Source organism: Poecilia reticulata, linkage group LG19 (assembly GCF_000633615.1).
Source record: "Poecilia reticulata strain Guanapo linkage group LG19, Guppy_female_1.0+MT, whole genome shotgun sequence".
NCBI lineage: Eukaryota > Metazoa > Chordata > Actinopteri > Cyprinodontiformes > Poeciliidae > Poecilia > Poecilia reticulata.
This window is the reverse complement of record NC_024349.1, coordinates 21,061,896-21,077,723: the sequence shown is the minus strand read 5'-3', so window position 1 is coordinate 21,077,723 and position 15,828 is coordinate 21,061,896. Positions and strand designations below refer to the sequence as shown.

Sequence of the window (15,828 nt, the reverse complement as noted above, 5' to 3'; positions counted from 1 at the left end):
TTGGAGAGGCCAATTAACCTGACAGTCATGTTTTTGGACTGTGGGAGGAAACCGGAGTACCTGGAGAAAACCCACGCATGCACAGGGAGAACATGCAAACTCCATGCAGAAAGACTGGGGCCGGGAATCGAACCCAGAACCATATATAATGGATAAATCTGTGAAGGCCCCCCTCAACAAATTTGGCGTCAATCAACTGTGCTGTGTTTGTGCTGCTAAAATTTTCCTGCACCGACGTATAAGAGACATTTAACACTAATTTTGTTTGCTTTGGGTAATGTGGAGGGGCCAGTTGAACTTTTGACCTGTTAAACTTTCATTTTTGCGTTTGACACCAAACTTCACTCGGGTCTCCAACCAACTTCGACTACACCTTTGTTATTAATCAACAAGATGTCACTTTGATCCCCAACATCAAACTGCGTTTGAACAACATCGTCTGAGTTCGTCACTCTAATTGTCTGAGTTGAGCTAAAGATTGTGACTAAGCAAACATTACTGGTTTATGTATTCCTGTGTCCAGCCACCCAGCTGGAAGCAGCTCCGTCATATCAGCGACCAGACAAACTCTTTTGATTCTGAAATGGAAAGTCTGGCTGCGATGGTTCTTTTCGCYCTGTCATCTTAATCTTCAAAGATATTCCGAGAAACCAAACCTCCTCAGTAGTTGCTGCCGGACATTCTGAACGACCTCCACTTACACACACGCACGCGCACACAGGGACACACACACACACATCCTTCTTGGCGGTGCCCCTCTATCATTTGGATCTCCATGAGACAAAAGGGAACAAAGCCAGTTGCTTGATGCCATTTTTGCTGATAATCCTACCCAATCTAGCGACAGAATACTAAACAGAGAACAAACTCCCTTTTTTTGTTAGTTTTGTTTGGTGCCACAAATTGAAATCAAACAGCTGCGTAATGTTTCAGTGCTCAGTGTTTGTGGTTCGATCCTCACTCGCAGAAGAAAAGGACCACACAGACCGAGCGCTCCCAGGACTCACAAGATTTCTCTTTAACTTTATATTTCAGCTTCTTGTCAAAAGCTGAGTTTGCTTTGTTGTTGCCTAACAATGTTTTATAATTCAATCTAAGCCTTGAAGTTCTCCGTCTCTGTTTCATCTCGAACCGTCTGGTGTTGAACGAGACAGCTGAATGTTCCGTGAAGAACAGAGCGGTGTCGCCATCTAGTGGACAACACGTAGAGACCTATAAATAATCTCAGAAAACATTTTTTGTCTTGCACCATTTTTCAATGACAGACAATGTATGTGTAGAATACTTATAGATAGTAAATCAATACATTGGTTCAAAACAAATAATGTTTATTTATAGAAAACTCTCAAAGGTCAGAGTGTTATAGATTCAAAGAATAATTGCAAAAGCTTTAATTTATGCCATTATGGCTGCTGCTTTTAAAAGGAAGCAGATTTAAAAATCTCTCCTTGTTCCTTTTTTTATTTTTACAAAACAAAAAAACCCTCCAAAACATTTCCAATTCAGATGCTAATATGTGCTGGATGTGATTCTACTACAAAATGTTGCTTATTAAACATCTCCAGAGAGTATGCAGACTTTATCCCTAATGGAAATATCTGTAATCTATAAAGGAACAAAAAAAAAAAAAAAACATAATTTACCCATCAGAGCCCAACGTATTTGCCTCCAGTATCCTTAAAAGTATGCAGTGACTTATTATTTTCTTATTTTGTGGTCTCACAACCTCAAAAGTAAGTACTCAGGTAAGTGTGTTCTGCCTGTTTCCTGTCTACTAATCAAAAAAGTCATGGTCTGTTTTAGTGGTTAACAAAAACCAATTAAGTAAAACAAATAAAACCAATGAGAACAATTAGTTTTTATTTCTTCTTATTGTCTTATTTGCACATCCATATTTTGTGCACTATTAAGTTTTAGTTAAAGTATATGAAGTCACTAGAACGTTTATAAAACGGCAACATAAAAATAAACCTGCTCAACCTTCTTGAAGCAGAATGAAAATGGTTGAACGTCAATCCTGACATGTTTCTCAACTTTCAAGAAATTTCCTGTAATACATGAAATCGCATGTATTGCAATGGCCTAGCCAAAGCCCAGACACGAATTCAATTGACAATGTGTGGCGAGACTTAAACAAGAAGAAATGTCAAAGACGTCTGTAGATATGCTAAACTGGTAGGAACACTAAAGATTATTCTGAAACATTTGTATTCATCTCGAAACATTTCGGGATACTGTGAGGTAGTTTTTAATTGTTCTTACTGTATGTGAAACATGAGGGGCTTAAACTTCTCCTCACTTCTCACAGTACCCCTGTGTTTACATAAAGACCCTTTATCACCTGAAGTGTTCTTCTTCAGAGGGCCACACTGTGATTGCAACTTTCCGTCTCACTCCCAACAAAGGCCTGACAGAGAACAATAGCTGTCATTCAGGATTCCTGTCAGCAGGACGGGTGTCCTTGTCCCGGGGTCAGGTCTGGGGTCAGAAGTGTCCCCTAAGCAACGGCCAGATTAATGCAAACACATCGTTGCCATGGTGGCAGAGAAACAAATCAGTTCAAAACACTCGCCGGGGCCCACCCCGGGGAACAGCAGAGGGAAACCCGCCGACATGGAGGAGTCACCCGCCGCCGAGGACAAAAGACTGGATTTCATAGCCGACTGCGTGCTGAGAACTCTCAAAGTGAGGCCGGACAGATGGGAAAAATGCGCGTCCGACGAGGACAGCAGGCAGGTGCTGCAGGACTTCCTGGACATGGCGGAGCAGAGGTCTCTGATGGTGTCCGTGAGCGCAGCCGGACTGCTGGAGCCCGCAACCTCGTTCGCCGGCAGTCGTAAAAACAAGGCAGTGTACTTTATGAAAACAGACAAAGCCGCGCTGAGTCCAGAGTCCATCAAAGACAGATTGGTCTACGGAGACCTGTCTTCCGCTCCACTGGACCAGTTTTCTGCTCTAGTTGGGGAGGTAAGTGAGCAGCAGAGCAGAATGTAGTAATGATTACATGAGGCTCAGGATAAGCAGATGGATTTCTGCTCATCCACTTTGAAGCTGGATCTCTGATTACGAAGGCGTGCCATTACACAGATAGATGATTCTCAGGTATATTTACTCAAGATTTATCAGCTTTACACCAAGGCAATTAGAAAGCAGGGGGATTTGTTTCACTTAAAGTAGAGGCACATTATTAGACTGCTCTGGAAAAGCAGGAACTTCTGAATGTAAAGTACTTAAAAGTGTTGAAAAATGCAAAGAAAGTTGAATTCTGTATGCGGCACATCATCAGACCTTATTATTGAGAGAGCAGAGAGAGTGCATTCCAATGGGGTTCATCAGTCACACTGAAAATAACAACCTTTAAGCAGGTTTAACACTAAATGTTGTGTTTTCTGACAGCATTGAACAGAAAATTGTTGTATTTAACAATACGAAGGGTTTGAAAACATCCGTCTGCGTGTCATTAATCTATGTATCACGCTTCACTTAAGTCAGCAAGTCAAATTACTGAAATAAATGAACTTTTTGATAATGTTCAGGTTTTTTGAGATGCACCAGTATGTAAGTTTGTTCGCTGGATTACTGTTCTTATAAGCCTTTTTCAGAATGGCCTAGTCAAAGTCATGAGTTTTACTGTACAGTTAAAGTTGCCTTTATTTCAAAATGTTTAAGCTCTTCACTGCTAATTGGTTGGATGGTCATAATTAAAGAGGCGGTAGTATGTATCTTCCAGTCATTTCATAATACAATCAAGTAAATATTTTGCCTCCAGTTATGAAAATGCTGAATTTCTAAAATATTCTCTTGATAAATAAGGTTTTTTAAGTCATTTGAAAGTCAAATGTTAAATTTTAAATGACTTAAAACACATTTGACTGTAATTTGAAATTTAAAATTACGCCTCGGTCCCTTTAAGAAGCTCCTGCTCTTTCTGAGACTCCGCCTTCAGAAAGTCATCACAACAATGCTTCTTATTACGCTGGTGTGAGGAGCATCGGACTGATTAGTAGTTCAGAGCTTTATGAAAATTTATATTTTTGCAAACAGACTGGTTGCCATGGGAGATTAAAGGATTTCTCAAACATGCGGGAACGAATAAAAGTAACACTCCATGTATGTTTTTGATGAGGGAATAACATTATTACATGACAAAAAGTTTAAAAAAAAAGGTCTCGCCCTGTTTGATGCCTTTTTTACATGAACTTACTGCTATCAGTACTTGTGATGGCTTCGTAAAATCAATCTCTTACCCTCTAAGACTTCTTTTCCCTACACCTGTGTAGGTTGTAGCTCCACTGCTCTCCAACAGGAAGAACCACATTAAATGGCCCCACGTTGTGTCTCAGGACATTGAGCACCACGTCCACTCTCTCAAAACCTGCGTGCTGGTCTTGTCAGGCCAAGTCCAAGGCAAGACCCTGCTTCCTCTCCCAGCGGGCTTTGAGAAAGTGGAACAAGTTGCCCTGGAGACAGACCAAAGGTAAGAAGGGAGCGCCGACTCTCAGCATCATACCAAGCCGTCATTCGTCCTTCATGTTTGCCTGTGTTGCACGTTAGCGGGGCGACGGCAGACAGGAGCATCATCCACTCTTTGGAGTCCGCGGTGATCGAGTGGAGCCATCAGATCGGCACTGTCCTCAAGAAAGACTCCTGCGAGGCCGTGCTGGGAGGAAAGCATCCTACGCCCCACGCCGAGCTGCTCTTCTGGAACAACAGGTCAGCACCTCTATGCTTTACAGAGTAGCCACCGGCTGCTTTTTGGTAAGCACTGCTGTTGGCTGTTGTAGCCCGTCCCCACAAGATCGATGCAGATTTATTTCGTCAGCTTTTCCTGTTGCTGCTGAATTATCAGGTTTCAGAACATCTGTGCAGTGGAGTGAAAAATGGAAATTTTTGGCCCAGTGCTCCGTTCGTTTCTCCTATTGTAGGAAATCTGCTTTCCTAGCAGAATTACTGCTAAATTACAGCAAACTGCACCTCAGGTATTAGATCTTGCAGCAGTGAACTGCAGCTAATTATTGCATGACTGGATGAGAAACCTGGTAATAAAAAAAGGACATTCCAGCAGATATACAGCAGTTAGACGTTCCATCTGCTTTCTGACGGATCACAAAGAGAACTTAGTTTTGTTCTGATGCTACAAAGGATTCGTTTGACTGTCATTCGAAAATTAATCTATCAGTTCATCAACGTCCCCTTTGAAAGACAGAGATAGAATCATGTTGCCATGGTGTTTTTTGCTTGATTTCTCCATTACAGCAGGCTAAGCAAACTGGAGGTTCATGTTAATCATGACAAAAAATATTCCATATGCATCAGGGCTTGGCAAAAATACAAAACATGTTACAACAACAAACTTTATTTGTATCAGCAACAAGGCATTTCAAAGTGCTTTACATCATCATAACACAAGAATACAGTCATAGAAGTCAACAACTGAAACCTTTCGACAAGTGCCACTTAATTTTTCTGAAAAGCAACTCTAAACAGGTGTGTTTTTAGTCTAGATTTAAAGGGACTCAGTGTTTCAGCTGTTCTGCAGTTTTCTGGAAGTTTCCTCCTGATGTGTGATGCATGGAAGCTGAATGCTTTACGACATTTGGGATCGTAGGTGATGGATGTAAAGAAGTAGTTTGTTCTTTTAGTCGTTGCCTGTCGAACTTTAACTAAAGAAAATATGAGAACACGACTTTCAAAGTAAGTGATTGTCCTAAAATTCATAGTACTTTAGGGGGAACCCGGCAGAAACTCTCAGTAATGGACTTCCAGTGTGATTCTGGGTATTTGTGAAGATTTGACTGAAATATTTTGGGATTTTTTTCCTTTTCTCCCCCTGTAAGATATGCAGATTTGGAGTACATCCACTCTCAGCTGAACTCCTGCAAAGTGAAAAAGATGGAGGCATTGATGGAGGCTGTGGAGAGCAGCTATTATCCTGCTTTTGTTAACATGAAGCGAGACGTCTTTGCAGGTGAAATCGTTGCTTCGTTTATGCCGAGAAGTTTATTTATTTTTTTACAAGCAAAAAGTAAAACGAACGGATTATCATTTGGCAGCTCTGGAGGAAGCCCAGGACATTTGCATCTACCTGACGCCCCTGCAGCGTCTGTTTGAGGAAGTGGAAAACATGAAATTCCCTGATGTCAAAGGTCAAATTAAAGCTCTTATGCACACGGTGTGCTTGGTGTGGGCCTACTCCAGACACTACAACACACCAGGACGCCTCATCGTCCTGCTGCAGGAGACCTGTAACCTCCTCATACAGCAGGTTGGCTCAGATTCTCTCATTATTCATTTGATTTTTATTGTTTTTTACAACACAGGATTCTGGGCAAAGTTGAGTAATATCTTTCTAGGGAATTTTGTTTTTGCTTTTTCTTCATTGTGAAATCTCCCACTGGAGAGGAGGTGCATTCTAAAGTTTTTGTTGATTTGTTGTGGCACTTTTTTTTGGGAGGGGGTTTAAAATTTCTCCCCAAATAATAACAGCTTCAGAAATCCTCTCAGAGGAAGGTCCTGTCAGTCACCAGGGCAAGATGGGGGGATAAAAAAAGCTCAGCAGGCCCAGGGCAGAACTGAGCTGCAGGTTGATTTATCTCCTGTGGAAAATAAGCACAGCGAACACAGAGGTTTGAGTTTAGAAAACAGCCGGTGTTCTGATGTGTTAAAAAATAAAAAAAAACTCCCTGTTTATTGTGTCAGTTTGGAATATTTGCATTATTCATCAGGGAGGCTATGTTTACCCCATGAGCAGAATATAAAGCGAACTGATAAATGCATTACATCTAAGTTTTGACATGGAGCTCTACTCAACAACACAGCCTTATGATCGCAATAATACAAAATTTAAAAAATGATGAAAAGTAACAAATCAACCGGCGAGAGACTTATGCAGTGCCAGTCTCTTGCAAAATGCCAGGCAAAATTATTCACACACTTGGAAATTTTCCTCATGTTCTAAACTTAAAGCCCAAAGTGTTTTAGTGGGATTTTATCCAGAAAAACAGAAATTGTGCAGAGATCCTCAACTTAGGTGGGATAAACCCATCCACAGGACAACTGTTAGCCGTGTAGTCCACAAACTTGGCCTTTGGGGGAATCTTGTTTTAAGTTCGGCTGAGGCAAATCTATGGCCAACGGCAAACATTATGGAAAATAAGGTCAGATGAGACCAAATTTTGAGTTTTTGCTTGACAGTTTTCATCTGTTGGTTTATTTTTCTGTCAGGAGTGCCTACAAATTATTCATGGAAAACTCACCTATTCATGAATTTTTTGCATCAATTTTATTTCAAATATATATTTATATGTTTTTAAAATGCAGCTTGGGGAGTTTTTGTGCAATGCTACTTGATAATACTCTACTGGCTGGAGTTTGAAAAGCAGCCAATCAAGGAGTGCCATTTATTTTCTTAGGCAGTGATTGGCTGCAGCAAAGAGGAGCGATAAGGAAGACTGTGGATGTTAGGCTTTAGTTGTAAGACAATTTCCACTGTTTATGCATATCAAGGTATATTTGATATTTGAACTATTAAAAATGTAGTTATAAGCATCTGAATGCTTACAGAGATAAAACAAAATGTTTAATATCCAAGTGTAGACTTATATTAGTAAAGACCTGGGAAAAGTTTAGACTTGAGTTTACTGTAAAATGAACATTAGGTATCATTTTACTATGATTATTACTCAATACTTCTGACTGTAAGACTTTCAGTCAGAAGTCTTACAGTCTTCTGACTCTAAGAATAAAATACACCCAATAAAACACACTGAACTGTGCTACTGAACAGGAAGGAAATATGTGAAAATGTGCAAAGGCTTTCGCAAACCAGCACATTTGTTTTTTGTCAAAGTTTTATCAGTTGTGGCATGGCTGCAGGAAACTCGGGGCGGGAAGTAAAAAAACCAAACACTTTTCCTGCTTTCTTTGCAGAAAACCCTGCAGTTAGATGTGAGCATTTCATCTTAGATGTGTAATCCTTTTTAACTGATAGAGCAGACGGTTTCCACAGTCTGCCATGAGACTGTACGGCTCAAACAGCTGAAGATTTGTTTCAACCCTCTTCTCTCCAAATGCCAAAGTCACCCGGAGTTTGTCGTCGCAGGAGGTTCTGAGCTCAGTCTCAGTGCTGACAGAGTATCTACATGAAGAAGCATTACGGTTGCTTCTTCATGTAAACTCATCTACACTCACCGATTGGGTCAACGATTTGAACGCTGCCAGATTGCGCTTAATCTTAGGCAGTCCTCTCGGAAAATGTGGTTTTATTTCTAAATCTAAAAAAAAACATTATGAAACCTCCGTGATTGTAGATGTCGAGCCTTATGTTGTTTGACGATCAGTAATGTGCACAAACATTTTGGGTGGCAGGTGTTTAAGCGGGGGGGAAAAAAAAGAGCACCTTGTGTGGCACATGGAGCCACCGGCTGCCTTAGGTGTTTGAGATTATTTCACAGTCACAGCTAAAACATCATGTGTGTATACATAGTTCACATCGAACTACGTTGTGGTCCAGGATGTTATAGTCATCTTGGACCATAACAGTAATTCAGTTGTTCAGTTAATTCAGTAATTCAGTTAAGAGAGCACTTAAAACTAGAACATTTCTGAAGAAATGTAAATGGGGCCTGCCAAAGTGTGGAACCCAGCGTTCTGATGCTAAAAACGAGCTAAAGTAAGGTAGAAAGTACTCAATAGCACGTGGAGAGTCACAAGCATGTTGAGTAACATGAACCTACTCCATTAAGTATGTTAAAATTAGTAATTTTATAAGGTAAAATTAACCAAAATGTTAATGTTAGCCTAAAAGCAACCACTGACATGTGGGGTATCACTAGCATGTTGTCTTACATTGACTTCCTCCATTCAGTGTGTTAAACATGGCTGATAAATGAAATAATAGCTAAAGAGCTTATTTTAGAGAAAAGACTAATGCTAGACTGCTAGTGAGAGTCAGTGCACTGTTAATGTTTGTGCTAATATTAATGCACTGCCTTCTGATTGTTACTTGATTATGACATTATGGCACATTCTGTTATAAAATGTGAGGAAATTACAATGGACCACCTACAGGGGGAGCATAGATGCAAACGTAAGCTCTTTCAGGGACAATGGCTTTTGAAGAAACTCACATCTGATAAAAATAGCAGGTAGAGTTTCCATCAACCATGAAGAATGAGGGGGATAAAAACTTTAATCTGGTAATGACAATAATCACAATCTAACCGTGATTGGTGTCACGGTGTAGAACAGAAGTGTCCAACTTTTTACAGGACACTTTAGGATCAGGAATGTCCTCAAAAGGCCGATTGTGGCAATTGAAATTTGAAAGAACATCAGTATCAGCGAGTAGACATAATCACACCACTTCAGCCCATCCAGCTGTTACTACAGCAAATGTACTGTGGATCGCAAGCCTAACAAAGCCAAGCTAACATGTTATTGATCTCCAACAATCAGGCCAGGGTGTATCTAGTTCCAGAGGAGGTTCTGACAGGAGAACCCGCCGAGAGTCTTGTGAGGGTCCAGTCGAGCCTGGAGGTCCTGCGGCTCTTCAAGAGCACCTATGAGGACCACAGGGCCAACCTGAGGAAGTACCAGAAGAATGGGATCATAGTTAGGCCTTGGGATTTTTCCCCAATGCTGGTTTTCTCAAGGTTGGATCAGTTTATCAGCACACTGGAAAATATAAAGGTAAACATGGGAGGGCTTTCAAAAATGAAAAAGCAGCAAAACCTTTGTTTCTGGAACTTATTTGACAAATGACATCCTGATGTTGCGTTTGCTTGTGACGTGCTTCCCTGTGTTGTTTCATCACAGGACGTCCTGTCAACGTATTTGGACCTGATGAAGCTTGAGAAACTAGAGATTGGAGGCGTCCGAGGAAGAGCTCTTAGCCTTCAGATCCAGTTGCTCTATCAAGAGTTCCTGGACTCCTACAGGGTCTTCACAGAAAAGCCGTATGACTGCTTGGACACCACCAACACGGTATGTATCACAGCTGTGGATAGTGGTGCTCTTTCGATGAGGGTCGTGTATCCGTAGCAACTCTATGGTCAACTTATTTATTTGAGAACAGCGAGGCTTCTCCAGAATAACCTACCGCCACAGCTGCCTGGTCACTCGGCTTTTTGCAGAACAAGTCGTGTTCCTGCCAAACCCCATGCCCTCCACCCCCCCACCCCCAACCCCCTCTATTTTAAATGCCAAGTAAGTTGCAGATTTTCCTCTCCTCACATCGGGACAAGGCAATTTATTTTGCTTGTAAGGAGCAGTCAGTCTTAGCCGAATAACTTTGGGAGTCGGTGAGATGTAAAAAGCAATATGCTATGCTGGCTTTGGGTTACATCGGCCCCGCGGTGTGATGCTGTGGCCACCGTTCCCGCTGAGCAGTTTGCCTTGCAGGAATTCGAAGGAGATGTGAGGGACTTTAAGCTGAAGGTGGATGACACAGATCGCCGCCTAGGGGCAATCTTCTGTCAGGCTTTTGATGACGCCTCAGGACTGGAGCACACCTTTAAGGTCTGGTAGCACAATCTCAATTCTGTACGTGAACAAATCCGTGGGCACATGACTGTGTAAAGATTTCAATCTCTCTCTCTCTCTTTTTTTCTTTTTCTTTTTTAATTTCTCTGACGTTTTCAGGTCCTGGAAATGTTTGGCGGCCTGACAGAGCGTCCGCTGATCGCCATCGATGTCGTGGGAAAATATCCCCTCCTTTTGTCCCTGTTTGACAAAGAGCTAGACTCCTGTAAACAGCTTTACAACAAACAGATGAAAGCCATAAAGGAGCTGGGTGAGATTCAAAGCGATATCTGTAATAACATTAGATCTTTACCTCAGTTTATGAGATGAGGCTTAGGAAAAGACTCAAAGCCTTACTTTATGCTTCGGAGCAATTTGTGTGTTTTGGTGAGCTGGTTTTTAATGTTTGAATAGGAAGGGTGTCTTTGATGCAACTTCCTTACAAGCCTCCGTCAGAAAGAAAGGGGGAAAAAAAGCTGAATAATAGTTAAGGAAATCATTTTGTGCTCAGTGAACAGTGAGGTCCACTGGAACGCTTCAAGGACACCCTGAAATTTGTGAAACTTTGAATAGCCTTGATATTAAAACTTATTAATTTAGAAGAACACAATCACTGGAAACTTGCTGACTTCACAAGTCCTGAACGCAGCACACCCCCGTTGTCAAAGCGCATTTCGAAGCCTCACTCGTATCACGCTATGTGACTGGACTGCATGACTGCGTGGAAATTATTCTCATTCGCCATGTTCAGGTTGTTCTGCTTCCTTCTCCAAAAGAACAGTTATGCCCTCTAAAGAGGAAAACGGCGCCTCTCGTAATCTGACGAAGAAAGTTTAGTCAGACAGGTGCTGCGAAAGGGAAGTTGGACTGTAAAAAAAACTTGACAAAAATTAAAATTTTGACACAGATCTCTTCATCTGGAGTTTTGGTTGCTTTTACATGGAAGATTTTCTGCCACCGTTAGACATCACAGAACCTGACAGGGACCCTTTTCCTTGGACCAGTGGGCAAAATCTGCAGAGAAGAGTGGACCAGAATCAGCAATGATGGAAAAATGTATTGCCAATTATTTCAAATATTTTTTTCTGCCTTAGGTGTTAGAACCAATAATCAGATTTAGGGTTACCAATAAAATCTGTCTAGAACTTATTTAACATACTTACACTGACACCTCAGAAGGATATAACAGCTTAGTAAGAACATTAAACAACATTTTGAAGACCAGGACATTTTTAGCTAATATTTATTAGCTACATATTGCATGAAAACTCCATGTCTGTGTAATTCTGTGCAATGTTTGTCCTCCTCAGGCTCAGCACCAACAAATAAGAACATGCCAGAGGTATCTGGAGGGTTGAGATGGGCTCATGAGCTGCAGCAGCGCATCCGGGTCCCCTTCTCCAAACTGAGGCACTTCTTCCCCTCGTGAGCTGCTCCTCAACATAGATGAATAAAACAACAACAACAACAAAAATCAAACTTGATGTTTTCCCTCTTTTCTGAGGGTCTCAGAATGAAGTCACCACTTTTAAAAGCCTCTTAAAAAGGGCTGTAATAAATCCTCATGAACTTTATTGTAAACTTTCATCAGGTGCTTGGAGTCTGCGGAAGGAGCCAGGGTTATCCAGAATTATGAGGAGATGACGCAACTGCTGGACAGGTGTGTGTGTGTGTGTGTGCGTGTGTGTGGGGGCATTATCTCATCTTACAGTGTGTGTCATCATATATGTGTCACTGAATAAAACAACAGGACAGAGAGGGTGAGCAGGAAGACTTCGCTTTACTTGCACTGTAAGTTAACAGCAGGAAAAAAAAAGAAGCTTTAAACAGGAAGCGCGTTTGTTAAATAATAACCGTTAATGACATTTTTCTTTCCCCCCCATGATGCTGTTTTTTGTTTTTTTTTGTAAAGTGAGCATTTGTAATTTTGTTAGTTTACTGCCTAGCATTCATGAAGCGGTCTCTTGTGGATCAGCGTGTCGGCATGCAGTTCTGGCCGTGATTTATGTTCTCATTACTTCGGTGCTGCTCTGCAGATCATTCCGCAGGACTCCCATAATCCCATATGCACTGTCGCTGCTCGCTGATGCCAAGTGAGCAATGGACTCATACAACACATACACACACAAACACGCACACAAAAATAAACCTTCTTGTGGTCAATGAAAAAAAAGAAAGTGTTCATTTAGTATGACATGTTTTGTGTTAATAAACATCCGAGGGAATATTTCAACACATTCTATGAATATATTTAGCCTTTCTGTTTCTTTTTTTGCTGCTTTTGCCGGGTTAATTAAATATCATATTAGAATCAAAACTAATTTAACGTTAGCCGCGGCACGGAATGGTTTCTTTATCTTTCGCATTTCCAAACAGGCGCAGGGTGAAGCCCAATGTTCTGTTTTTGCTCTCCGAACTGATAAAAATCACCCAGAAGTGTCTTATTGGCAGCCATGATAAGAGATTAAAAACAATTTAAAAGTTGAGCGAGCCTTTATGTTTTTCTTCATAAGCTCCCTGACTGGAATATTCCTTGTGGAAACACTTTTTTGATGCATCTTTTTTCGTACAAGGAGTTTTTTTTTTTTTACGTTCTTTGCTATGAAGTTGCAGTTCAGCTCGAAGTTATTCATACTCCTATTAGATTTAGGTTTTAAAGCAATCGTTTATTTTGGTTTTTTGACTAGAAGTAGTATTAACGTTTTGGAATCCGACAGAGAATCTGTGAAGAAAGTCAGAAATCGATTTGACCGTCCAATCATGGAATTGCAACTCGTAATCAAAAATAAATCCTTGGAACAGCAGCTGAAACGTGCAAAAAACCAGTCAGCAACTGTAAGGATTTGACTGCTGTGTGTTTTCGGGAACCATTTGGAAATGTTTAGATGTTAGCGTAAATGACACACTTTCTGTCGGGTGGTATTTTCTGAGAGATTCACGTCTCGTTTCCTGTCAGACACAAACTTTTTGGATGACTGAATATAAGTTTGACAGAGGTTTTAATTTCCAATAATAACAGATTATCTACCAGAAATGGAAAATTGAAAGCATAACAGCTGCTGGGAGGAAGGACCTGCCCTAATTTAATTTTGAATAATAGTTTTTTTTTTAATGTTCATAAAACTGTATTTAAACTTTTAATAAAACTTAGCGCTGTTTAAAAGCTCTTCACTAATGACGTTCAGTAGTAGTGATGATGATGATGATGATGATGATGATGGTGATGGCCCGCTGTCCTCCACGTTTCAGACGTGTGTTTCTGCTCCAGGACAGCAGAATGAAACGACTGCATTACCTCCTCAGCATCATGCCATCAGTTCCTGCAGAAGCCTGTTATTCACCCATTCGTTTAAATTAGCCGTGTGCCAACAGAGACCAGTGTTTTAAACCGTCTCTCCTTGTGGATGCAGATGAATTCATGCAGAGCGGTACCTGTCAGTAAGGCCAAAATGAACCCACACATATTGTAGCTGTAAATGAGGTCTGATTACCGTAACTGGAACATCTGTTTTTTCCGTATAGAGCTCGGTATTGTGGCAGTACAGATCAACATACACTTCAGAGGAACAGAGAAGTTTCTTCTCCCATTGGCTGCAAGAGCAAAATCAAATCATCCAGTCCTGGTTTGGGGCTTCTTGCTCCTTGTTCTTGATGCATATTCTGAGTAGGACTTTTTTTTTTTGTCGTTTGAAGCGTCTGTGCTGCAGCTGCAGAGACTTATGAATGAATTCTGCACTTGATTTCTTGTCAAGTCGGACATATTCTGGCTAGAAAGTACTTTGTTCTTGTTCTTACTAGAGTAGAGAGCAAGTCTTTATGTTCTTGGAGAGAAGGTATTGACCTCAATTCAGTCTTTTTTTTGTACTATTATTAGTGTTTATTGTAAATTTATTCAGGTTTGCTCAGGGCTGAAACGATTAATGGTGATGAATCTATTATTAAAATAGTCGTCAGTCATTTAGTAATTGATTAATCGGTAACTGGTCACCTCAAAAATTGAGTTTGTTGAGAGAACAACATATTCAGAGCAGCAATTAAGTCAAAAATAAACATACATTTCTCATTTAAGATACAAACACGTTTGTCTGTAAGCATATTTTACCCTAAACTCCTCAAGCGGTCTAGTCCAGGGGTGGGCAATCCTGGTCCTCGAGGGCCAGTGTCCTGCAACTCTTAGATGTCTCCCTGGTCCAACACACCTGGATCCAGTAGCTGAATCACCTCCTCAGTGCAGTCATTTTTAAAAAAATGGTCAGTTCATGTTTTTTCTTCATTGTTTTCTTAAATTATTCACGTATAAAGTATATGTCATCACTAATGTACAATTTATTCCCAATTTGTTGCAGGAACAGAAGACACAATCTTTTGACACTGTACTTCTTTTCCTTTAATTTCTTACTAAACATCCCATATTATATTTTGAGTTTTTACCAACATTAGGGAAACATTTTTTTCTCTTCAGCATCTACATTCTAAACCACCTGGATTTGTCAGCTTGTTTAGGTTTTTATTTAAAAAAAGAACGATTATTCCTTAAAGCCAATAGTCCTTAGAACCATTTGGTTCTTAAATTTAGGCTTTAGCCCAAAAGGCTATTCGTAGATAACTAACTATTAGCAGCTTCCCTGTGCAACCAAAAATGGACTGTATTTTAATGCTTAATCTAAAAGTAAATTATGAATACAGATTTGATAACAGAAAGCTGAATTCATACTCAACTTTTTGCTTGTAACATTTTAAGGCAATCTGCCCATCCTCAGTTTACCAAAATATATCTTTTTGTTTGTTTTTTTTACAAAAATGCACAAATGTGTGCGCTTATAGTCCTGGATTAAAAAGGCAGATCTGCTTCAAAAATTGCTAAGCATTTTTCATTGATAACAGAGTTTACCCACATTTATCTGGATGCTTTTATATTCATATACATTTGTTTAATTCACAGATTGTGCAGAAAAAATACGTTCTGCCAAAAGAACAGGTCAGGAACGATACAGAGAATTGAAAGGGAACGTAATTGATATTACGTTTCAGTTAAAATCACTAAACTGCATTTGTCATTAAAAATAAAAACCTTTTGTTTTGGTCTTGTGTTCTAATAGACGCTTCATATATATGTAGTTTATTGAACAAATACCATAGTGCGCTCTGACCCAAACAACGATGCTGTACCACAATACTAAAAATCAAACTTTTTTTAAGTTTCATTTATGACGTGGAAATTACCCAGATGAAACCAGGGAACTGTATTTCATCTCTGATATGACCTTAAATTATGAATATTCCTATAGGTGTAAGATGTTTTCAAAA

General features: G+C 40.2%; 1 protein-coding gene across 6 annotated transcripts in view; it reads left to right on the top strand.

The window, feature by feature from the left end:
- Nucleotides 1-2,508: 2,508 nt before the first annotated feature.
- Nucleotides 2,509-15,828, top strand: part of dnah9 (dynein, axonemal, heavy chain 9) — a 163,485-nt gene continuing 150,165 nt past the window's right edge. For 5 of the 6 annotated variants that reach the window (XM_008437723.2, XM_008437721.2, XM_008437724.2 and 2 more), the window contains exons 1-11: nucleotides 2,509-2,967; nucleotides 4,281-4,477; nucleotides 4,555-4,713; nucleotides 5,838-5,968; nucleotides 6,054-6,265; nucleotides 9,457-9,690; nucleotides 9,817-9,984; nucleotides 10,402-10,518; nucleotides 10,642-10,792; nucleotides 11,832-11,946; nucleotides 12,113-12,181. In XM_008437723.2, the coding sequence (XP_008435945.2) occupies nucleotides 2,536-2,967; nucleotides 4,281-4,477; nucleotides 4,555-4,713; nucleotides 5,838-5,968; nucleotides 6,054-6,265; nucleotides 9,457-9,690; nucleotides 9,817-9,984; nucleotides 10,402-10,518; nucleotides 10,642-10,792; nucleotides 11,832-11,946; nucleotides 12,113-12,181 (1,985 nt within the window). In that variant the 5' untranslated portion in view covers nucleotides 2,509-2,535. Of the gene's footprint in view, nucleotides 2,968-4,280; nucleotides 4,478-4,554; nucleotides 4,714-5,837; nucleotides 5,969-6,053; nucleotides 6,266-9,456; nucleotides 9,691-9,816; nucleotides 9,985-10,401; nucleotides 10,519-10,641; nucleotides 10,793-11,488; nucleotides 11,578-11,831; nucleotides 11,947-12,112; nucleotides 12,182-15,828 lie in introns of those variants that run through there. The other variant, XM_008437725.2, reaches the window with a different exon arrangement.